This window comes from Microtus oregoni, unplaced genomic scaffold, assembly GCF_018167655.1.
Source record: "Microtus oregoni isolate MIOR12 unplaced genomic scaffold, Mior012 000007F_ref0000211, whole genome shotgun sequence".
Taxonomy (NCBI): domain Eukaryota; kingdom Metazoa; phylum Chordata; class Mammalia; order Rodentia; family Cricetidae; genus Microtus; species Microtus oregoni.
Window position 1 is genome coordinate 24535521 of NW_024543066.1, and position 25946 is coordinate 24561466.

Consider the following 25946-nt stretch of genomic DNA (forward strand, 5'->3'; position numbering starts at 1 on the left):
ATAGTACAGACCCTATTAAACCTTCACATTACCTGACATAATCCTACGTAGGTGTATTTAATCACTTGTGTTTCTAAGGCTAGCGTCTGGACAGTCTCCTACCTGGCGTCTTTTCAGATAGTCCAGTGCAATCTGTACGTTCTGCAGTCGGTGGAAGCGCATCCGACCCTTCTCTCTGGGCTAAGGACAGAAAATCAGAGGCGTAAAGATACTACCGTTTACAACACTACTGACCATGCTAATTTAAATATATTATCTGCTTTTCAGGTAGACCCATACGTGTTTCTTTTACTTTTTAAAAGAGGTTTTTAACCCTTCTCTATTATCTTGGACTGAATTTCAAGTCTGAGGGACATTTTCTAAATTTAGTTTAAACATATGCTTTATTCCAAGTGCTTCCTTTAAATAAAAGGAAAACCTTCGACCATGGAGAACTTTGGTGTCCACCAACAGAACAATCCTGGCCAACTGGTGCTTAGCTATAAAATAATCATAAATCTCCATTTCACCTTCTTAATATACACTATCAGCAAGACGGTTTTTCTAATTATACTTATGGATTTATGAAGATGAGATAAAGATAGCATGCAATTAGTATTTGAAAAATGAAAAACAAAAATCACTGAGGAGAAAGACAAGAGGTTTATTTAGCTGTGACTGAGAGGAAAGCGCAGCTTATACTATGCAATACTTTTCCTCTGTATTTTTTTTCAGCTTTTACACAAAGTTGGACTTAATATCGGGCAGAAAGGACTCTGTACTTCTGTGTTTCATTGGATGCAATGCAACTGTTTTCCCAGTCTCAGGAAAAGTTATCAAATCATAGTTATTTTCTTTACTGCCATTTTCCTTAAGAAATGGTACACATTAGCAGAAAGAAAAAAGAATCGGAGCTGGAAAACCCTTCACAAAAATACAAAGAATGGGGCCGAAGTGTATCACATGAAATAGTCTAAAAGCAAAAAGGCAGAAGAAACTGAAGCCTTCACTTCTGAAATAAAAGCTGTTGACATCCAAGGTGCCATGATAAAAGACAGCAGACCATAAAAGAGAAAAATAATTTTGGTGTCAGGGCAGAAATGAGGCTGAAAGTTCACAAACTGGATCCTATAAAAGGACGATTTCCAAGGAAATAGCAGTGGGGAGTGGGATGCAGATGGCCAGAGCAGCTCATCTGTCTCTGAGAAGGTAGGCGGCCCCTGTCAGCTAAGTGTCAGACCGCCTTGTGATCTTACAGGCTATGATACTTAAAATCTTGCCCCTTCTGCATCCCAAAGATGGGTATGACTTAAAGAAACGGATAAAAATCTCCCTAAGCCCCACTCCAGAAAGTTGTCATGCTTGAAATATCAATTCCAGAAGGAAATGAATGTGCATAAAAATTAGTATACTAGTCATCAGTATTCTGTCTATATGCAATGTAAAAAAAAAAACCTAATGTCTAAATAAGTCAGTCATTTCAGCTCTGAAGAAACCTTTAAAGAGAAAATATTTCCTTTGTCCAGTTTCTCAACAAAGACCAGTCTGCTCTGGGTTGGGTGCCTGTGTCTCCTCTATGAGCTGGAGCCCGTGAGTTACTGACCTATCGTATTAGCACTGCACGCACGCACGCCCTGCTAGGTTAGTGAGTTACGGGGGTGACACCTACCCCCTTGTCCTCATCCTCCACATCCTCATGCTGCTCACACTCGCATGCTGCTGGTGCACTCACCAACCGTAAGGTCTTCAAAAAGTCTCGCTCCCTTGGCTAGTGAACATAACAGACAGAAGACAGGACAGCAAGGATACAGACAGACCGGGAATGAAAAGGAGAGCATGAGCAGGGTGTAATAGGGGAGGAGCAGATAACAGAGAGGGAGAAATGGTCACACAGGAAGGCAAGGACACCTGGGGTAGCCCCCTTCTCAGAAAGGGAATCTACTGCCTTGCTGAGCAGGAGTCTTTCCATGTATGGTTACATTGTGTATGGACTTCTTTTAAGCAAAACCAAAATAAAACCAAACAAAACAACAGAAAACAACCCAAAAAGAAGCACAAAGAAAAATAGTAATGTTAATTATAGAACCTATCATGAAAGCAAAGACGTCTTCAAGTCCACATCGCGTCATGTGGAGATGGGATGCTGGAGATGGGGTGCTGCAGCAAATGACCAGAACTCTTTGTCTTCTGGTTGAAATTCATAGTGTGAAGACTAAATGCTACAAAAAGCCTAATATCTGTGCTGCAAACACCCTGGCCACGTGTGCACAGAACTATAGGCTTAGCAAAATAAATGAGGAAACCTCTAACTTACCAAGGTGTCTCCGGAAAGGACCTCCAGAAGGGAGATCAAATTGTGCCCGTCCCTCAAGTCTTCGTAGAGATCGTTCACGTGTTTCCGAACCTGCGCAGAAGAAACAACATTCTTCAATCCTGAAACTGAGAACTGGCTTTACCATTCCTTCACATGGTGTTCGCCTATGCATTTTTATTCTCTCATTACTTGAAAACTTAATTTAAAACCAAAAAAAAAAATGATTTTCAGAGCAACTATTCATAAAGATGACCAGAACTACTAACTTTTTAACACCTCAGACTAAGTACTATCATGAACTACTTACTATATGGGCTTACAAGGTTTTTTTTTTTTTAATAAGATTTATTTATTATATATACAATGTTCTTCCTGCATGTACACCTCCATGCCAGAAGAGGGCACAGATGGTGGTGAGACCACGTGGTTGCTGGGAATGAAACTCAGGACCTCTGGAAGAGCAGCCAGTGTGCTTAACCTCTGAGCCATCTCTCCAGCCCCAGGACTGTAAGTTTTAAGTATACATAATATCTTGACTTTATTCATGGTCCCTGACACAACCAGGGTGGTCTTAACACAGAGCACTGTTTCTGCCTCCAGCTGGTCTTCATACTAGCGCAGTGGTTCTCAGGCTTCCCAACTCTGTGACCCTTTATTATAGTTCCTCATGCTGTGGTGATCCCCAACCATGAAATTGTTTTTGTGGATACTTCATAGCTGTAATTTTGCTACTGTTATGAATTGTAATATAAATACCTGACATACAACCCCTGTTGCATGGACACACATTTATGCATCTGTGTGGGGTGTGTATGTGTATGTGTATGTGTGTTCTATAACCTCTCTGTTTTGCTTGTTTTACAGAAATAAAAACCCAGGGCTTTATATGCTTGGCAAGAAATCTATCACCCAGCCATACGCCTATCCCTGGCAATTTATTTTAACAGTGTTAGAAAATATATCGCCTTAAGAGCGTCATATTTTAAATTTACTTGTTTCTATGCCCAGTGTGTGAGACTTTCTGCAAAAGTCACAGGATCTTTGAACACTCGCATATATATACCTTTGGCATTGTACTGACAGATACAGGCAAAACGTAGACTCAGAGGCCCCAATGCTAAGGCAGTGCTTGTCATGGCAAAACTGACTTGCTTTTAATCGATTCTCCATCTTTACAAACTGGAGCTACAGTCTGACCTTCTAAATCCTACAGAACAGCACCAGGATCACAGATCACACCTGGAGCTACAATCTGACCTCCTCATTCCTACAGAACAGCACCAGGATCACAGATCACACCTGGAGCTACAGTCTGACCTCCTCATTCCTACAGAACAGCACTGGGATCAGAGATCACACCTGGAGCTACAGTCTGACCTCCTCATTCCCACAGAACAGCATTGGGATCACAGATCACACCTGGAGCTACAATCTGACTTCCTCATTCCTACAGAACAGCACCAGGATCACAGATCACACCTGGAGCTACAGTCTGACCTCCTCATTCCCACAGAACAGCACAGGGATCACAGATTACACCACAGTAAAGAAAATACTGAAAATATTTTCTCTTGGGCAGAAAAAAATATTATTTGAAAATAATTTTATGTAATATTCATTTTTATAAAAGTTTTACTGTCGTGTTATCATATTTACCTCAAGATATCTTTAATTGACAATCCCCCTCAGGGTCTTAACCATAATTCAGAAATAAAATCCTTTTCAAGGGCCTTTTCAGGAACACACATTCTATATACATAGCACATATAAGAAGTATACATATCACCATATATACCATACACATATCAAGGACTTTTGGGGGGAACATACATGACACACAGGCATACCACTTAATGAAAAGAACTCAGTATATAATTTTCTTTTTTTTTTTTGTTTTTTTTTCTTTTTTTCTTTTTTTTTTTAAATTTATTTATTTATTAAGGATTTCTGCCTCGTCCCCACAACCGCTTCCCATTTCCCTCCCCCTCCCCCGATCAATTCCCCCTCCCTCATCTGCTCGAAGAGCAATCAGGGTTCCCTGTCCTGTGGGAAGCCCAAGGACTGCCCACCTCTATCCAGGTCTCGTAAGGTGAGCATCCAAACTGCCTAGGCTCCCACAAAGCCAGTACGTGCAGTAGGATCAAAAACCCACTGCAATTGTTCTTGAATTCTCAGTATTCCTCATTGTCCGCTATGTTCAGCTAGTCCGGATTTATCCCATGTTTTTTCAGACCTAGGCCAGCTGGCCTTGGTGAGATCCCAATAGAACATCCCCATTGTCTTAGTGTGTGGGTGCACCCCTCGTGGTCCTGAGTTCCTTGCTCGTGCTCCGTCTCCTTCTGCTCCTGATTTGGACCTTGAGATTTCTGTCCGGTGCTCCCGTGTGGGTCTCTGTCTCTGTCTCCTTTCATCGCCTGATGAAGGTTAATATTCCTGAGGATGCCTATGTGTTTGTCTTTGGATTCACCTTCTTATTTAGCTTCTCTAGGAACATGAATTATAAGCTCAATGTCCTTTATTTATGGCTAGAAACCAAATATGAGTGAGTAGGAAAGACCTCCCTTGCTCTTGGATTGGGAGGATCAACATAGTAAAAATGGCAATTCTACCAAAAGCAATCTATAGATTCAATGCAATCCCCATCAAAATCCCATCAAAATTCTTCACAGATCTGGAGAAGACAATAATCAACTTTATATGGAAAAACAAAAAACCCAGGATAGCCAAAACAATCTTATACAATAAAGGATTGTCTGGAGGCATTACCATCCCTGACTTCAAACTCTATTACAGAGCTACAGTATTGAAAACAGCTTGGTATTGGCATAAAAACAGAGAAGTCGACCAATGGAATCGAATAGAAGACCCTGACATTAACCCACAAACCTATGAACACCTGATCTTCGATAAAGGAGCTAAAAGTATACAATGGAAAAAAGAGAGCATCTTCAACAAATGGTGCTGGCAAAACTGGATGTCAATCTGTAGAAGAATGAAAATAGATCCATATCTATCACCATGCACAAAACTCAAATCCAAATGGATTAAAGACCTCAATATCAGTCCGAACACACTGAACCTGATAGAAGAGAAAGTGGGAAGTACTCTACAGCACATGGGCACAGGAGACCACTTCCTATGTATAACCCCAGCAGCACAGACACTAAGGGCATCATTGAATAAATGGGACTCCCTGAGGCTGAGAAGCTTCTGTAAAGCAAAGGACACTGTCACTAAGACAAAAAGACAACCCACTGACTGGGAGAAGATCTTCACCAACCCTGCTACTGACAAAGGTTTGATCTCCAAAATATATAAAGAACTCAAGAAACTAGACCGTAAAAGGCTAATCAACCCACTTATAAAGTGGGGCACTGATCTGAACAGAGAATTCTCAACAGAAGAACTTCAAATGGCCAAAAGACACTTAAGGTCATGCTCAACTTCCTTAGCAATCAGGGAAATGCAAATCAAGACAACTTTAAGATACCACCTTACACCTGTCAGAATGGCGAAAATAAAAAACACCAATGATAGCCTTTGCTGGAGAGGTTGTGGAGAAAGGGGTACACTCACCCATTGCTGGTGGGAATGCAAACTTGTGCAACCACTCTGGAAAGCAGTGTTTCGGTTTCTCAGGAAATTCGGGATCAACCTACCCCTGGATCCAGCAATACCACTCTTGGGAATATACCCAAGAGAGGCCCTATCATACAACAAAAGTATATGCTCAACTATGTTCATGGCAGCATTGTTTGTAATAGCCAGAACCTGGAAACAACCTAGATGCCCTTCAACGGAAGAATGGATGAAGAAAGTATGGAATATATACATATTAGAGTATTACTCAGCAGTAAAAAACAAGGACTTCTTGAATTTTGCATACAAATAGATGGAAATAGAAAACACTATCCTGAGTGAGGTAAGCCAGACCCAAAAAGAGGAACATGGGATGTACTCACTCATATTTGGTTTCTAGCCATAAATAAAGGACATTGAGCTTATAATTCATGTTCCTAGAGAAGCTAAATAAGAAGGTGAATCCAAAGACAAACACATAGGCATCCTCAGGAATATTAACCTTCATCAGGCGATGAAAGGAGACAGAGACAGTATATAATTTTCTAATTGCACATTAAAGCCCTATAAAGATTCTCAGTTCCTTTCCGCTGCACAGACTTGGATTGGTAAGACCTTCTCGGTGCTTGGTATGCCCACTGTGCACCTAAACCTACTCATTTTCCCTGTATCTCCAGGGCAGCCAGGAAGCTGCAGAGAGCACCGCTACACAGTGACATCAGTAACTACTACTGATGCTCAGCCAGTTGCTTCAACTCACAAATAAATGAATTTGTTGTACAGATCTGACATCCTCCGCCCACAAAACAGAGGTAAACAAGCATGTCCCGGGGGCCGGGGTTCCCAAGAACAGTAGCTAACACTGCGGAGGGTGCTGCGGAATCCTGCCAGACACAGTGTTGCCTACATTCCATTTCCTCTCGTTCTCCCTCCAGGACAAGTTAAACCGGGGTGTGATTCTGAACACTTATCTCATAGAAAGGCGATTTCACAATTTCTCTTGCTAACAGACTGTGCCAAGCCCCCCTCATCAGAAAACTGCTCAGAAATAAATGTCATTTCTCACCATTATATTTATGCTACAGTAAAAAACTGAGCACACTTCAAAAGGAAAATAATATATCACATAAACCCAAATTATGAAAAGAAGAAACTACGTATGAAGGAAAAGAAGAATCTGGAACCTTCATTTTAACTTTGCTTATCACTCTGATCCATGACCTTGAACCCATTGCCAAAGCTATTTGGGCCTCAGTTTTTATTATTGGTAAAAGTGAATTATGGAAAGAGAAGCCTTGAGTTCAAACTAAACTAAAAAACAAAAATTCTCTAGTCTCAAGACAGACTTGCCATTTTTTAATATAATGATTTGCTAATTTTAAGGAAACTGTGTAAAACAAGAAGTTTCTCTTAAGTCTGGAAGTATAAATTTTTCAAAACTTTTAGGAAAAAAATCAAATCACCTGTGATAGTGGCGACTACGTATTCCTTCCTGTCTTTCTTGGCTGACGTTCCAAAGAAACACTATAAAGTTATACGCTACACTATATACATTGTAAACTATGTTCCTTGACCCTGAGAGGGCAGGATGAATCTTGGCAGTAGAGCCTGGTCGCTGTGGATACTGCAGCACACAAAACAAAGGCAGTGTTTCCCTGCTCCCCAATTTAAGAAAAGCAAATTTCATTGTTCTTATCAAAAGGGTGAAAGGAGAGAATGGATTCCTAAAAAACATCCTCTAAGTTCACAAGTACACTGTCACACAAAGCACACGCGCGCGCACACACACACAGAGAGCCTTTTAAAATGCTTAAAATTCACTTCACAAGGAAGGATAATAATGGTAATGACATGAGAGATCAAACTCTGGGCTCTGAACAAGTGGTCAATTTAAGATAAGGAGGGAAACTAAATAGTTAAATCTAAACAGAAGGGGGCTTAACTATTTCTTTTGTCCAAAATCTGAGTCATAGACATTTGGCCTGGTTAAGTCCAGACGACTGTTACATAACTGCCCATGTTCTTCTTCTTTCCATTTAAAGTCAAGAGTAGTTTCCCCTTCCTTTGGATAATTTTCCCCCATGAGGCAAAAAATCTGTCTGGATAAATAGGAGTCAAGGAAGTGACAAGGAACGTAAAAGCATTGCAGGGGGCACTAAGGTCAAGTTATACAACCCAACTTATGTAACTAAGGCAAAGCACCATTTTCCACGGTTCACACAATCTTCCCAGAATTTTCCAGGGCTCTCTTTTTTTATTTGGTTGGTTTTTGTTGTTGTTGTTGAGACAGGGTCTCACTATATTACTCTGGATGTCCTGAAACTCACTCTGTAGACCAGGCTGGCCTTGAAATTAGAGATCTGCCTGCTTCTGCCTCCCTAGTGCTAGGATTAAAGATGTGTGCTACTAAGCTTGCTTGGCTCCCAGTGCTGTCTATAATGTCTGTACTGCTTGGGATTTAACACGCACCCACAGGGGACACGCTAATCTATTCTAAAGAGAATGACCTAAGGAAGGAGATAAGTCAACAAGAAAACAGTAAATGAGAATAAACTCAAGGGGCTGGAGGTGACCTAGGAATGAACAGAGGTAACTATGCCAGACCTGTGTTACCCATACACGGCTTAGCCAACAGAAAAGTACAAATGGAAAAACAACAAAGTTGGTACTCAAAAGCTCCATGCTGTTAAACTTTTACGTAAGTTAAAACTCAAGTCCAACTCTGAAGAGATGTCTATCTGCTTATTCAATATTCAAAATGGTCTTTCATTGAAGTTTGACATCATATTAGTTCATCGAAAAACTCCACAAGAATTTTGAAACTCATACATATCAAGACTCTTGTGGTTGGGATAAGCACCCGGGAGAATCTCTTAAGGGAGCTAGGATTTACTGTTACTTATGGTCTCAGGGCTGCGGTCCACACAGCACGGAAGGAGAGGCACAGCTGAGCACGTGACATCGTGGAAGCCAGCAGCAGGAAGAGAACACCTCCAGCCTTTGGGGATAGGTTGCCCACAGTCAGAGTAGGTCTCCCCCCTTTTGTCTCCGGAATTGCACTTAGCAAAGAAGACAGGAGTACGTCAGGTCCAGAAGAGGAAGTGTGGAGACAGATGTCCAAAACTGTGTAGAAGGTACCAAGGGAAGGAGGCAGCCACCCAGTCAAGGAAAAGTGAGGTGGGAGTTAAGGCAAGCAGGGGACCAGGAAACCAGACAGCTTCATACATTATACATTAAGAAGCTCTGATACAAAGCTATAAAAGCTGGCCTGGGTCTGAAAAAGCCTGGGATAAAACCGGACTCGCTGAACATAGCGGACAATGAGGACTACTGAGAACTCAAGAACAATGGCAATGGGTTTTTGATCCTACTGCACGTACTGGCTTTGTGGGAGTCTAGGCAGTTTGGATGCTCACCTTACTAGACCTGGATGGAGGTGGGTGGTCCTTGGACTTCCCACAGGGCAAGGAACCCTGATTGCTCTTTGGGCTGACGAGGGAGGGGGACTTGATTGGGGGAGGGGGAGGGAAATGGGAGGCGGTGGTGGGGAAGAGACAGAAATCTTAAATAAATAAATAGATGGATGGATGGATGGATGGATGGATGGATGAATGGATGAATGAATGAATGAAGCTCTGAAGACAAATTCAGATTAGGGAGCCAGAAAAGGCTGGTCCACATATGTAGGGGCATTGAGCTGAGGAAAATTAGTAGGAAGCAGAATCATGAACAATCTCAGCCTCCTTTCTATGAAGCCTAAAGCAGGATTCCTAATTCAACCAGAGAGAAGAGCACTGGGCACTGAAAACTCTTTTGCACCTTCCTGTAGATAGTCACTAGAAGTCGCTATGAGAACGCGCTTTAATAACTAACTAGCCTCTGTCTGCCACGACCACCTCTTGAGACTCAGTGATATATGTTTGCCTTGTCCCTTTAAAGATTTACCCTTCTCTGTTGAATATGCTAGACAAGCTGGAATCGAAGCTCCCTCGCTCCTAGATCTCTCTTTCATACATATGTGAAATGTGTTAGCAGATTTGTTTTATTTCTCTTAATCTTTTGCTACAATGGTTGGTTCCAACTAAAAGCCACTGAGAATTATTCTTCCCTACACTGTTTCTCACAAGTTTCCCGTGTACTGTGATCTCCAATGAAGTCAAATCACAAAAGCCAAAGGCCAGATCTTTCAGTCGAGAAAAGGGCCTGCAGGAGGGGTTGGAGAGAGCTAGAAAGGACATTGTGTCAGTGAGTCCTGGATACAGAACCAACATCCCAGAAGCAATGCTCACCAGATAAAGGACTCACAGTCTTCTCTTAAAGGACACAGGATACTCAAACACAATCGGCGATCTTTTAAAAGGCATAAATGATAAAAGAAGGCTTGTCCTAAGAACTCTTCACTGCCTTGTACCAATTAGTGAAAAGGAGGGGCCAGTCGGCTTTAGTGAAAACTCTCAATTAAAACACTTTGATTCCTTTTATAGCCCACACAAATGCATGAAAAATGGGCCAAACAGTTCTCCCAGGGCAGCTCCTTTAAAACATTTTTCCAAAAAAAGATTAAATATTGATATTGCTATATGAATTACAGACAAGTAACTGATCTTTAAAATACACAGGAAGACTTAAGAATATTCTCGGGAAGTTATGTGAGTTGTTTTGTGAACTACAAATTTCAGTATTATTTCTTCTCTTCAAGAATCGTGAAAGAATAAACTCAACCCCACGATTTTCCCTGTTATGAATTCTAAGTTGGTATGTTTAGGTATTACGAGAAAAAACACCTCATTTGATGTCATGCAAATTAATGCTGGCAATGAGACAATGGAAACAACATAGTTACATCATAGTGGGCTCAATCAGTTCTTCAAGGGAACAACAGGTTTCTTTCTTGAAACCTGTGCAGTATCAACTAAACAAAAGTCTTCTCCGGTCTGGCCACAAGGTGGAACTGTGGCGGCTAAGAGCATCAGCTGCACTGACAGACACTAAGATTCAGGGAATTTTATGCACAGCTTTTATGGCAATCACAGGTGTATCAAGGTAAGCTCTCAATGGTTTTGTTGTAGTTTAGAAAACTTTAGAAAGATATTTCTTTTTTTCTTTGAATCAAGATGGTGACTCTTCTAAATCAGGATGGGAATTTTTCTGCAATTATGTGAAGTTTTATTTGACTCTGGTTTTTGTTTGGATTCGGTATTTTTTCTTTTTCCTCTAGTTTTTTCTTTTCATATATTCCTCTAGCCTTTTCTTTCCATATATAGAAAAGCTGACAAAAATCTATTTTTCATGAGTCTATTTCCCCTGTCTATATATATTTCATATTTTACATAGCTATATGGACCTTGCTGTTGAGAAGCTCTGACTGAAAGAGAAAAACCAATTCAGAAAGAACATGCTGTGCAGAGTAGCATCTTTTTTACTGGTCCCCATCCACATTCTCTGGTGTTAATGTGCATATGGGTATGTTCTGGACAGGCTGCACACTCCAGTGTCAAACACAGGAGTTAATGTGCATACGGGTGTGTTCTAGACAGGCTGCACACTCCAGTGTCAAACACAGGAGTTAATGTGCATACGGGTGTGTTCTAGACAGGCTGCACACTCCAGTGTCAAACACAGGAGTTAATGTGCATACGGGTGTGTTCTAGACAGGCTGCACACTCCAGTGTCAAACACAGGAGCACCACTTCACGGAGACAGGAAGGAGGTAGGGAGAAGGGATAGGACAATGGCTAAATAAACATTATCAAGTCATCCTCACAGAAAGAGGTAGAAGACACTGTAGGAAAGATAGTCCAGTATTCTGTCACTGAGCACTGACACCCAGCCATAATGGACAGGAGAAGAAGGGTCTGAGCTTGTAAATGCTTCTTCAAGCATCATCCTAACCCAGGCGCCCTCTAGTTGCTTCTGTAAAGTGCTTAGGTTAAATCACCATGGTGATCGCTATTGTGCCAAGCTCAGTTTTAGATAACCACCTAAGGGATCAAAGAGGAATCAATTACTCTTCTTGCAACTTCCTTTACATCCCTCCCAAGTTCTTACAATACAGACCCTAAAAAGGAAAGGCTGAAGGAGGAGGAGTCAGGACCACTCTTAATCAATACACAATAAGCTACTCAACGAAACAGAATTTTACTATCGAATAAATGCTGCGAGCACAGGAACATAGGAGAACAGATGATGACACCTAGGGGAGCGCCGTAAGAACAGTTGATGTTAGCTGACGTGGTCCCTTTGTGTCCTGGAGAACAGCGTAGAAGGTGCGGGTGGTGGCACACGCCTAGAGAGCAGTGTGTGTGTGTGTGTGTGTGTGTGTCTGTGTGATTACTCCATGAAGATGAGGAGAGGAGGGGGTGGGATGGGATGGGGGAGGGTAATGTAGTATCACTAGATCATCATAACACTTTCACTGAGCGCGAACTTTTTCAACAGATCCCCCTGCGGTTTCAAATATTAACTCTTACTGAATTTTTTTTCTGAAACAGAATCATGAAATTTTACAGTAAAAATCATGTAAAAGTAAAGAATTTTATCGAGGTTTATGTTGGGATTAAGCCCCACTAAACCTCTCAGGATTCAGAAGGACCGCTATAGCAAGTGAAAACTGACTAAAAAGGTCTGAGGGTAAACAAAATAACCTCACATAAGTCTTTTTAGCATGCTCTATGTATTCTTTCTATGCTCTCTCCGATGTTCTCTCGAAGTCCCTCTTTCCATGTTTCTTCTTAATGTTCCTCCTCCATGTTCCTCCCAACCTCACAAGGTTTTCAGTTTCTATACCCACACAGACATAATTAACAATTTGCTCATAAACAACAATGATACCAAGCACGCATTTCTTAGGGCTAACAGGATGGATAAAGTAGGAGCCAGCTGTCTTACTACTGCCTCAGATGGGGCATGGCTGTGAAGCTCCCATGCAGATACCTGGAGGATTCGGTGGGGATTTAAATCAGTACAGAATTCTAAGAAAAAGAGGGTCTGTGTGTTGACTACATGTGTATGGTTAGTTAGAGTTTGTATGGGAGTCTTGCTATCTGAATTAAAGGGAATAGACTCTCTTAGCTCTAGAGATAACTAACATCTAAGGTGGCTAGACCAAGGGGGAACTGTGGCAGTGGAAAATCCAGAGCCTGGCATGTCCAGCTTCCCAAGAGCAGCTTTGTTCCCCGTGACACAAGTGAGAAGCATTTCCCCTCTCTCTGGGGCCTTTCCAGAACTCAAGGCAACCAGTATATATTCTATACATCAAGACTATACGTCCAAATAAAAAGTCATCTGGCATAACAGTACATTTGAGAGTTAGGCCCAATAATACACTACTGAGGTATTTTGGGATGAATCCTACTATAGAAAGAGAGGGACACCATGGCGTCACAAGGTTTACGGAATGCCAGCGACTATTCAAAAGGTAGGTTTCAAAACTTTGCAAATTGGGTGTAGCCAGCTGTACTCAACACCGTATAATGCTTGTGGCTCATAGCAGAATTTAAATTACTTTTACTTAAAATATACTCGTGACCAAAATTTGAAACTAGATTATAAAATATGAATCTCTTCAATAAATTCCTATGTGGCTCTATAGTAATAATAAATCAACTTTATGATTTGGGTCCAAACTGATTATTAGACATCAGAGATAAGCTTAGGCAAGCACACTCAGTTCTTCTCTGGTGAAATGGGCAGCTGGGGACAGGCACCCGGTCTCGGTTGTTTGCCTCTCAATGCAAGGTCACTTTACCAGATTGACTTTACTCTTGACAGCTACTTATCAGAGCCTCGAAGAAATCTGGCTGGCACCAAGGTGGGATAATGCAGAGGAGAAAACATAGCAGCGCAGGGCACGATGCAATTCCGGAGTAAAGGAACCCCAGCTAAAAAGAAAAAGCTTGAAAAATAGGTCATAACCACTTAGTGTTCCTCATAAGCTATCCCACAAACAAAACTGATATAAATTAACTCTGTGATCACAGCATAGGAAAGGAACACAGAGAAGCAACAGTAAGGCTCTAACTGAGCAATGCTGTGCCCATCACAGAGCTGAGTTTGGCAACTGAGAATACTGCTTAGCTGAGTCACCTCTAGGATGTGGATGTCTACCTGCTACACAGGAATTCAACAGTGAAGTGGATCCTTCTCCCATGGAACAATCTTCCTGGTGTTATAGAATTAATACAACGTCCAAGGGAGAAATCACATGACATACTTGGAGATTGATAAAGAACAAATCTCTTTACTATCGCTCATGCCCAGCTCTGGCTAATGCCCAAAGAGGAGCTGGGCATGAATAGAAGATTTCAATAACTTATATACACTTTAGGCTTAGGCATTCCATATATATTGCCATCCTAAAGTCTCTTTCAGGTCTCAGGCCCGGTTCACACTTTGAACAGTTTAAATGGACAGGAATCTGCAAGTCTGGCCACGTGGGCAAATAGGAAATTACACAGCAAAGATATAGCCAGAATGATTTCTTCAGTGTTGTTCTTTGTGAATAGCTGTTACCTAGGTTCGTCTGAGAGACCTTGGCACAGCTGGTCCCACAAGGAGTTGCAGCAGGTGAGAGTCAGGGACTAATAGGCAAGCCATGTGGAGAGAGGGTTTGGGTACAGTTTATTCAGTGGGTTATGGGAGGAAAAGGAAGGGGGCGAGGGGGAGAGGAGAAGAGAGGAGCCAAGGTAGCAGCAACCTCTTCCAAAGAGAGAGGGGGCGGGGGGGGGGGAGGACACAGAGGCCTGGAGTTTGCTCCCAGGACCCATGATGGCACCTCCCATAGTGGATCTGTATGAATGTTGCTGAGTCACTAACTTCACAGAGAAAAGCGTCCGTGTTTTCCTCTGCATGTTCTATTACCTACCTAAAAATGATGGACAAAGAGCTGTTTAGGAACGGTATGGGGACAGACCTCAGCAGTAAAGCTGAACAGAACGGAGCGCAAAAGTCATTTGTTACAATATATTTATGATGTGTTATATATATAATATGGCATACTTTCAATATTTTAATAACATAGGTTTTCTGGTAAAATAGAAGCAACTTAGCAGAGGGCATCCTTTTCAGCAATGATGCTAAGGCAATGATTCAATGAGTATCCACATGCAAAAATATTCATTTGAAGCTTTCCACAAAAGAAACCATCAACTCAGTTGCAGCAGCTAAAATTACATAATTACTAGATTAAATTACAGCAGTATATTTTGGGTCGGGGAAGGCTATTTATTTATTTTCATGATAATGTCTTCAATTATGCAGCCCAGGCTAGTGTCATACTCTTGATCCTCTTGTCTCAGCATCCCAGCTGCTGGGATTATAGGCAGGGATCACCACAACTAGCTAGAAAACCATTTATATGCACCATGAAAAGCACAGATGGTAAAGAAAACCCCATTATTAGTGTGCCTACCTCCAGCTACAGGCAAATACATGACAAAGCATGTGGTCAAAGAACACAGACAGATGAATGTAAGCACATGAAAAGATGCTTGACATCATTAGTCATTAGAGAAATGCAAATCAAAATCACACAGAGACGGCAGCACCACACACACGAGGGAGGATGGGGAGGAAGGAGAGAGCTAAAATCAGAAGGACAGTGCAAACAAGAATGCAGAGTGATTAAACCTTCACACGCTACTAATGGAAACATGAAATAGTACAGCGACTCTGGGACACAGTTCAGCAGCTACTTAGTTGTTAAATTAGATTTACAATGTGACCCAGCAATTATACTCCTAGGAATGAAAATATACCATTCACACAATGAGATACACACTTACATTCACAATAGCATATTTAGTGCCATAAAGAGGAACCCCAAATGTCTGCCCACTATTAATAGGTAAACTGTGCCACAACTACTAGTGGGGTTACAAAAGGGAAAAGAGCATTATAACATGGTTGACCCTCAAAAACACTGTTACCTGAGAAAGCCAGATGCAAAAGATATATTATTCTGCATACTGGCCAGTTTTATTATGTCATTCTGACACAAGCTAGAGTCTTCAGAGAGAAGAGAGTGTTAAATAAAAACAATGCCTCCATAAGATTGTGCTATAGGCAAGATTGTAGTGCATTTTCTCAATTAGTGATTGCTGAAAAAGAGTCTAGCCCACTGTAGGTGATGCCATCCCTGGGCTGGTGGTCCCGTGTTCTCTAAGAAAGCAGACTGAGCAAGTCATGAGGAGCAAGCCAATAAGCAGCCCACCTCCATGGCCTCTGCATCAGCTCCTGACTGCAGGTTCCTGCCCTATTTGAGTACCTGTCCTGGACTTCCTTTGATGATGAACTGTGATATGGAAGTGTACACCAAATAAACGCTTTCCTCCACATGTTCCTTGGTCATGGTGTTTCATCACAGTGGCAGAAACCCTAATTAAGACATTCTATTCAGTCAAAATGTCCAGAAAAGGCAAATCTAACAAAAAAGAGTGTCGGCAACTGCCTGGAGCTGAAGCCAGGGAACCCAGGGGGGTCAGAGCAAATGGATGCAGAGTTTATTTTTCAGGTGATGGAAATATTTTTAAATTGGACATGGCAGTGGCTATACAATTGTGAACCTATGAAAACAAAACAAAACAACAACAACAAAAAAAAACCCATGCCAAATCACATGAGTTCAAACAAGTAAATTTCATGAATGTAAATTTTATCGTTGTTTGTTTGTTTTGTTTTGTTTTTTGTTTTTCGAGACAGGGTTTCTCTGTAGCTTTGGTGCCCATCCTGGAACTAGCTCCTGTAGACCAGGCTGGTCTCGAACTCCCAGAGATCCACCTGCCTCTCCCTCCCGAGTGCTGGGATTAAAGGTGTGCGCCACCACCGCCCGGCTGTAAATTATATCTTAACAAAATTATTCTTGTGTATTAAAAAGTGAGGAAGCAAAGCATTCACATTGATATATACATATATATATATACATATATCAATATACAAGTATACGTGTGTGTGTGTGTGTATGTGTGTGTGTATCAGAATCCAAAAGCAGTAATAGCAGTATCCAGGATATAATGAAGTTCATAAAGCACAGGGACTGCCTGGAGGTGGCAGCGCACACCTTTAATCCCAACACTCAAAGGCAGAGGCAGGCAGATATCTTTGAGTCTGGGGCCAGCCTGGGCTACAGAGCAAGTTCCAGGACAATCAGAACTGTTATACAGAAAAGCCCTGTCTCAAAAAATCAAAAAGAAAGAAAAAAACATGATTTGATTTACTGAAAAAGGTGTCATGTTTATACATTATTACTTAAAAGGTCAGATCATAATATTGATAAAAATACAAAAGCTGTCTCAATCACTATGAATATTCAATCTAGACCTAAGAGGGGTCTCTGGCTCAGAGTGAAAGTAAATGAAAAAGCTGTGCATACAAGGTACCAAGGTCTAATTTAAATAAAGGAGGAAACATTTGCTAAGGGTTGTTCTGCAGAGACTCCAAATCTTGATGCTTGCTGAAATCTCACCTTAGAGCCACCTTTCAGGGACCCTGCACTGGCAACCATGCATTCTAGTTTGTTTCTCGGTAGCTGTGCTAAAACACTTACCAAAAGCACCTTGAGGAGGAGTGAGTTTATTTCGTCTTACATTTCTAAGTGATAGCCCACCACAGATACCAAGGCAGAAACTGAAGCAAGACCAAGAGGAACAGTGTTGTCTCGTTCTTCACGGCTTGCCTAGTTTTCTCTCTTTAAGAATTTTATACACTACTACTGTATTTGTATCTCTTCTTCACCTCCAATTCTGCCCACTCCCACTCCCTCCCTCTAAATTTCATGGCCTCCTGTTCTTAATATTGCTGTGCACACACACACACACACACACACACACACACACACACACACAGACACACATTGCTGAGTCCGGTCAGTGTTACACACACATTTTTAAGTCATAGGGCTTGGCTCTGGAGGAGAGTGATTCTTCCCTTTCTCGGCTGCCATGAGTTGCCTGTAGCTCTTCATCTGGTGGGGCTTGTGCTAGTTCTCCATTCACTCTGGCATGTCAACTGGTGTCATGATTCACACCCTGTTTAGGAGACTATACCAGTCGAGATTCATGGGTGCAGCTTTTCTGTCTCACAGAAGACATCAGATCCACTGGCTCATACGATCTTTCTGCTCACTCCGTTTCCAGAGCCTTAGTTATAGGGTTGTGTTGTAGATGTACATCAACTGGGTTGGGAACTCCATGGTCAGTTGTAGTCCTCATTTTGACCACTGGTGGATTTCTGTAAAAGTCGGCTTGCTGTACAGAGCCGCTTCTTTGATGAAGGGTGAGAGCTATACCTATCTGTGAGCATCAGGATAATATTTAGAATGCAGCTGAGAATTACGGTGGTGTGGTGTAACTGTTTCTCCCCAGATTGAAACATTCCATCCTTCAGGGAAACTTTGTAACCAGAAAGGTAAACAATTAAAGATAAGATCTTCAGGCAGTCCCTGAAATTGACCAGATTCACTGCCTCCCTGCCAGAGTAAGCAATAAAAGCTGAGTGTCCCCGTGTCCCCCCCTCAGATGAAAGGAAGCTGAGCTGCAAAGAAGACTCCCAGAGGAGAAAAACCCACAAATAAGACTATGAGACCAGCTTCCTAGAAGTTGAAAGCAGCTGAGCTGCCTCCAAGAGGTTTAGAATAACTGAGTCACTTGGAAAGGGAACTCTCCAACTTGTTGAGCTGCAAGCTGTGCAATGTGCTCCAGGTTCAGAGCTTTGAGACCCAAGCTGGGGTGGCCTTGGTGATTCAGCTGTCTTTTGAGTCATTTCTGCTCCTGTAAGTAATTCCTCACCCAAATTCCTGTAAGTACCCCAATAAAACTCACTGGCTTACTATTGGACTTGGGTAGTTTCCCAACTCTGGTCTGTTGTGGGCTCCCTATTTGGGGTTAGTAGACATGTGTGCAGCATTTCCCCAGATAAAAGTTTTGCCACACAACAAATAGTTTAGTGGTAGATAAACTCCAGGGCCCATGACCTTGCCTATGCCAGGCATGAAGTCCCTCCTACTGAGCAGGCCTTAAATGGCTGTTGGTTACCGTAAGATGTAAGAGTCACTACTGTATCTCTGAGGATATCTTGTCATGCAGGTCCTTGTGTGGTTCATGGGCCTCACAGCTGGGTAGGACTAGTGACTGCCTTACTTCCTAGGCAAACTGTATAGCATCTTCTGCTATACAGGAGCAACAGTCTATATTGTTTTGAGAGTCTCTTAAACTCTCATGGCCAACAACTCAAAGGAAGAGAGGTTTTCTATTGAGTTGTTACATGGTCTATGGTTCTTGATAAGAGTATTATCACCCAACATGGCTTAATGTCATTAAACTATATGTATATCATTCATAAAACTGTGTATACATATAAAATGTATGTATAAATAAACATATATATAGTATGTTTTTCAAAAAATCTTTCGTATTATTTACCCTCCTCTCTCCCCTCCCTATGCTTCCCATTTCCCCTTCATAGCCTCCATGTTCTATTATCCTCTCTCCAGACCCTACATATGTGACCCTGCAAAATGCACACACTACAACAAATCATGGTCCTAGTTTTCTTTCCTAGGTTGCTTTCTTATACAACCCAAGACTACCTGCCCGGGAGTGGCACCACCCGCAGTGAGCTAGGCTCTGTGGCATCAATCATCAATGAAGAAGATGCTCAACAAACTCTCACAGGCCAATCTTAAGGAGGCAGTGCCTCAAGAAGTTCCCCCCTTCCTAGGTGACCTGAGTTTGTGTCAGACTGACAAACACTAACCAGCAAGCCATATCTTCTCTCAAAGATAATTACCACCTAAATAAATTTTGTATGAGCAGCAAGACAATGTACTGAACGGGCATGTGTTAGAACTCTGTGAAGTGAACCAAAGAGGAAAGAATGTTCAGAAAAGCAGCCGTAGTAGAACTTCTCATTCTCATAGGAAGGAAAAGCCTCCCTCACAAAGCAATTCTGGGAAACACAGGACGTGATCCCTTCCTCACCACAGAGGCAAATGCACATAAAACTCTGCCTCAAATCTAATACAAAACCTTATCCTGAGACAGAGATAGGAGCTAAGCACGTAGCTAGTCCAGGTACAGAGCATGCCTGGAATGTGCAAAGTCGGACGTTCAATAATAAAAAAACAAGAAAAAGAAAACGACAAGTCAGGAGACTTAGGTTACAAAAAGCGACTGGGGTTGAGGGTACTGTGGTATGACAATACTCAGTGAGCACTGTGTTGGGGTTTCGCTTTATTCATGAATACTACACTTCAGATTTCATAAATACTTTCATGCAGCACAAAATACTCTTCAACTTGATTTCAATTGTTTGAAAATCTAAAAACAATTCATCATCCAAGAACCATACCAGAAAAGAGGCTGTGGCTGGCTCTGGGCCACAGCCCTTAGCATGCTTACCGCTATCAGAACAGCCCAGGCTTGAACAAGAGAAGGCACATTCATCATTACCAGCTCTTAACTCCATTAAAGCTGAGCTTTACCACTGTTTTCTATTGCTTTGGCAAATTAAGAGTGAAAAAGACCAAGTTTCCACAAAAATAACAAAAGTTTGTTTATGTGTGTAAACACAGATACATATATAAACATATACATTCTTTGTAGACTGAATGAAGAATAGTTAAGTCTTAAGCACTGTCTAAGAGTGTGGAACTCTACAGAGTGTGAAAAGCCGATAGCTCTGCATGGGCGGAGGCAGGAGGATGCAGATCACCTAAGATTAGCTAAGATCACCATTCTGATAGCTTCCCCAGTGCTCTGACCACATGACTGATTTTCCTTCAACCTTAATTTTAAATGAACATGAAAACCAATGGAGAAAATTTCAGAAAAATGACATATTTTTTAATTACATGTAGAGATTCTGTCTCAAAAAAAAATGATCAGATTGGAAGAACAACAAAATAAACAAATGTAGGTGTGTCAGGAAATATCCAATACAGCTAAACTGTGGGGCAGAGAGAGGTGTTTTTGCAATGCGGAGGAATGGCAAATGTGAAGAATGAACAATCACTTTGGCCACTGCATGTTTTAGACATGTCCTGAAATGTCACGCTGTACCCCTAAGTACATATAATTACTATGTGTCAACCGAAGATGAGACTATATATATTATCTAAGACAGGGTTTCTCTGTAGATTTGGAGCCTTTCCTGGATCTAGCTCTTGTAGACCAGGCTGGTCTCGAACTCACAGAGATCCACCTGTCTCTGCCTTCCAAGTGCTGGGATGAAAGACGTGCACCACCACCACCTGGCGAGCCTATATTTTTAAGATAAAAAAATATCACATGTAAATGAAACAAAGGAGACAGAACTGCTTGACTGACCAGAAACGGGGCTTCTTCAAATACACATGTCTTCTGCCTTAGTCTGGCCCAAGAGAGTAGGGGGAAGGCAGAAAAGGCAAATTGTAAACAGTGAAAGAAATAACTCAGTTACAATTCAAATAATTACGAAAGTAATGAGCCCTTTAAAAAAAAAGGCTGCGACAAAGCATGGCAACAGTAACTGTCAGAATAACTAACTGTAACTCCAGACTATATTCCTTTAAAAGTAATTACTTTAAAGCTCTCCCAAAGCACTTCAGAAGGATGTTAGTAGCTACTATTAGACAAAAGCAAAGTAGGCTTGAGAAACACCATGTCCAACAGTTTGTCTTGTGGAAGAATTGGCCAGTCTTTCACATGCTAATATGTAACATAAATCTTTCATCTCGATAACGTTTCTTTCCAAATGCTCCTGCATATGGAAGCCTTTTTATCTCCTCCACACTCCCTCCCCCACCTGACTCTCACAGTGCTGGTTTCACTGGGAACAGGATTTGGGAAGGACTGCTCGTGCGTGTGTGCACTTACACGTGGGAACAGGATTTGGGAAGGGCTGCTCGTGTGTGTGTGTGCACTTGCACATGTAAACAGGATTTGGGAAGGACTGCTCGTGTGTGTGTGCACTTACACGTGTGAACAGGATTTGGGAAGGGCTGCGCGTGTGTGTGTGCACTTGCATGTGGGAACAGGATTTGGGAAGGACTGCTCGTGTGTGTGTGCACTTACACGTGTGAACAGGATTTGGGAAGGGCTGCGTGTGTGTGTGTGTGTGCACTTGCGCATGTGAACAGGATTTGGGAAGGGCTGCGTGTGTGTGTGTGTGCACTTGCACGTGGGAACAGGATTTGGGAAGGGCTGCGCGTGTGTGTGTGCACTTACACGTGTGAACAGGATTTGGGAAGGGCTGCGCGTGTGTGTGTGCACTTACACGAGGGAACAGGATTTGGGAAGGGCTGCGCATGTGTGTGTGCACTTACATGAGGGAACAGGATTTGGGAAGGGCTGCGCGTGTGTGTGTGCACTTGCACTCGAGTGGTTGGTTGATTTGCCAACTTTGGGGGAAGAAAACCAACAAAGTGGTCGTCACAAATTAAATAAATTTAAGACAAAGAAGTTTGAAATTCATATTAAATTATTACATACAATGCTCAGTAAAACCAAAATGTGGGCAAAGAATTTCAGTTTATATAAAATACAGATGTTTTTGGAAACAAAAGCAAACTGTGAGAAACTAATGCAAATTATTAATACTCATTAACTCAGACAAGAGATCAATGAGAATCGCTTCTACCTTTAGAGATCAGAGTGACACCTAGTCAGTCTTCTGATGTGCCCGTATCTAAATCTACACTATTCTCAGAAGGCTGTGTGTGATGGTTTCAGAGCTCTAACACACCAACTGGTGTGGGGGGGGGGGGGCGGGGGTAAACTGGGTGGAACCCTAAATTGTGTAGGAAATACTAACTACACCACATGTCACAGCCTCTGCTCAGGCAGGAAGCCAACATGGCCTGCGTGCTGGGACTCTGAGACATTTGAGGCTAAATCCAGCCGTGACTCTATGGCTCACAGGGTCTCCCTGCAAACTGTCCTAGTCACAGGATGGGGAAGCTCTGTCATCACGGGCCCTGTCCAGACCACGGAAAACACTTTCTAATTTAGACCCCACCATTTATCTGGTATAATTTAAGGTAGTATTGCTGCAAAACTACCACAGCTGGACAATTGAGTCAGCTCCTAGTTCAGTATCTAAGCAATAGTACTCAAACCCATAAAAGATGTTAAGACCGCACCTGCCATTGCTATGAAAAATAGGAAAGTCTAAAGCTATTGGATAGATGGGTTTAAATATCTACTGTTAAAGGGAATAAAACAACTTACTTAATGTGTATATGCACAAGACCTTACTATGTACCAGACATTGGGTTCAAAACTTTATTTGCATTATTTTATTTGATACCATTTATAACTATGGTAAGAAGAAATTGTTCTTAATCTCTGCTTTACAGATGAGAAGATGAAAGTCTACAAAAGGCCCAAAATCATACCACAAGAGAACCACAGGATAGCAGTGGTTTCAACCTTTCTGAAGCTGCAACCTTTTAATACAGTTCCTCATGTTGTAGTGAACCCCAACGAAAAAATTATTTCATTGCTACTTAATAACTGTAATTTTGCTACTGTTATGGATCATAATGTAAATATCTGATTTGCAGGATGGTCTTAGGCGACCCCTGTGAAAGGGTCGTTCTACCCCCAAAGACTGAGAACCACTGGTCTAGAAACTGTTTATAACTACTACACCACACCACCTCCACTGGGTTGTGGGGAGCAGTGAGAAGAGCTGCTACACAGCAGTATGTCTACTGCCTATAAGCTGGTGTCAGCTTATAAAACAGACTACTGGGGTCTAGCTAGCTGGCTATACCCAGGGTATCTTCTAAGCCACAGGTGCCTTTTCTTCTTGCAATGTCTGAAGTTCCACCAAAGACAGGCCTTCAAACAGGATAGGTAGGGTATTCCACAATTCAGAGACTATGATGGATGGATTAGGTTCTTTCAACTGTGTACTACCAATCCTAAGACTATACATGAATTCAGTATGAACCCTCTCAAAGTCCGAGGAGGAGAGAAGAGAGCCATGCAGGCAAAATACCTGCCCTGGACCCCTTCCAAGACAGCAATGCTAAGAAATGTAGCAAGAAGTACAGCGAGGCATTTGGAACCTGAATCTATTTAGAGATGAGGGGATGGGAACTGTACTAATTAGCATTTTTCTAGTGTAGCAAAAAAGGGAACTTATCAGATTGGCTTATAATTTGTCAAGTCCCACAAGGGCTGTCTGCATACTGGCTGTCTGCACAGTAGAATAAGAACCTCATAGACCCTTACTCAGTCCACGGCTGGACACCTAAGCATTTCTGTTGTGGGACATTTGTACACTGTTCAAAGGAGTATTTCTGTGATTGGTGTAATAAAAAGCTAAATGGCCAATAGCTAGGCAGGAGGTATAGGTGGGATTTCCAGGGAGAAAAAGGAAGAGGAGACATCTAGGCACTCGAGAGATACCAAGGAGACATGGAAGAAGGTGGACACGCAGAATGAAAGAAAGATTAAAAGTCACATGGTAAAACATAGATTAATAAAAGCAGGCTAATTTAAGTTATAAGAGTTAGTGGGACAAGCCTAAGCTAAGGCCAAGCTTTTATAATTAATAAGAAGTCTCCGTGTCATTATTTGTGAGCAAAGACAAACCTATCACACGTTCCCAGTTAGGCTACTGAGGCTAGAGCTGCGGGATCACCTAAGACCACCAGAAAACACAGATATTTATGTTCTAGTTCATAACAGCATCAGAGTGACATTTATGAAGTGAAAACAAAAATAACTTTATGTTTGGGGGTCACCACACATGAGAAACTGCAGCATTAGGAAGGCTGAGGAGCGCTGGGCTAGAGGATACCTAGAGACCCAGAGTTCTGCAGTCCCTGGTGTAAGTTAAAGAAGGCAGGTTCTGTGTTAGGAGAGGATGGCAAGAGCGGAGACCAAACAGGGTAGACGCACTCACCAATTCAGGCATTTATTCAGACCTCATTCTGTCTGGGCCAAAGTCAGAAAGTCTCTTCTGTGGTGAACATACATACATGCAGGCCAAATACTGACACACACAAAATAAAGAAGATAAATGTGAGGGGAAATAAAAGGAATCTGAGCACTGAAGTGAAAGAGGGAGCAGTCTCTCCCTTCTATCACTCCTAAGAAATGCATTCACAGGGGCTGAGAGGGATGGCCCCGCAGTTAAGAGCATAGTTTCTTGTAGTGGCACCTGAGTTTGGTTCCCAGCAACCGTGCTGAATGACTCTCAATTACCTGTAAATGTAGCTCTAGAGGATATGCCACCTTCTTCTGGCCTCTGCGAGTACCCACTGCACATACACACAGAATTTAAAAATATTTCTTAAAAGTAACATCCTCACAAAACTACGAGAGGTGTGCCACCTCTTAGGTTGATCCCAGATCCAATCAAGCTGACAACCCAGATTAACCATTACTGGACCCCTTTTTTTTTCTCTAGTATGTGGCTTCTAGCTCCTAGGAATTAAGCTCTTAATATTTGTAAAACATAATATGAATCAAATAAGATCAAGTGGGCTAGCCCGTAAACAAACCCAGTATTAATTTTACTCATTGAAAGAAATCAAAACTGGAGCCTCTAGAAATAACTTATAAAAGTTTCCATTTACATATTTAAGACTATACATACTCAGGAGCAAAACCTATAATGAATCTCATCATCATATTAAAACTTTCTCTTCCTCCATCAACTCTTATGTTACTTTCTGAGGTCTCCCTGAGCCTGAAGTACAGCAAATCCTGACTAGAAGGGGCCTGGGAACACATTTGTATTCAGTTATACAAGAAACCTGACTGCCTCTGCAGCTGGACAGCAGAGAACCTGCCAGATTTACGTATTCAGTAGCAGAGAATTTCTAGATAAGAAGAATGTGAAAACCAGAACAAAGCCCGTCAGTAAACTGCAGACAAAGTGATCACATGTGAATGGGTGCAGCTGGAGAGCCCTGCAGAGCTCCTGAGAGGGGCTGCATCTGCAGGCTGGTCCTGATGGAGAGCCCTGCAGAGCTCCTGGGAGGGGCTGCATCTCCAGGCTGGTCCTGATGGAGAGCCCTGCAGAGCTCCTGAGAGGGGCTGCATCTCCAGGCTGGTCCTGATGGAGAGCCCTGCAGAGCTCCTGA

At 42.0% G+C, this 25946-nt stretch overlaps 1 protein-coding gene across 9 annotated transcripts in view; it reads right to left on the reverse strand.

Annotated features, from left to right (window-relative positions):
* The window catches only part of Dst (dystonin), a 401984-nt gene that overhangs the window by 200008 nt on the left and 176030 nt on the right, over nt 1–25946 (reverse strand). For all 9 annotated transcript variants that reach the window (XM_041655211.1, XM_041655202.1, XM_041655203.1 and 6 more), the window contains 2 exons: nt 2294–2383; nt 103–180 (listed from right to left, as the gene is read on the reverse strand). In XM_041655211.1, the coding sequence (XP_041511145.1) occupies nt 103–180; nt 2294–2383 (168 nt within the window). The remainder of the gene's footprint in view (nt 1–102; nt 181–2293; nt 2384–25946) is intronic.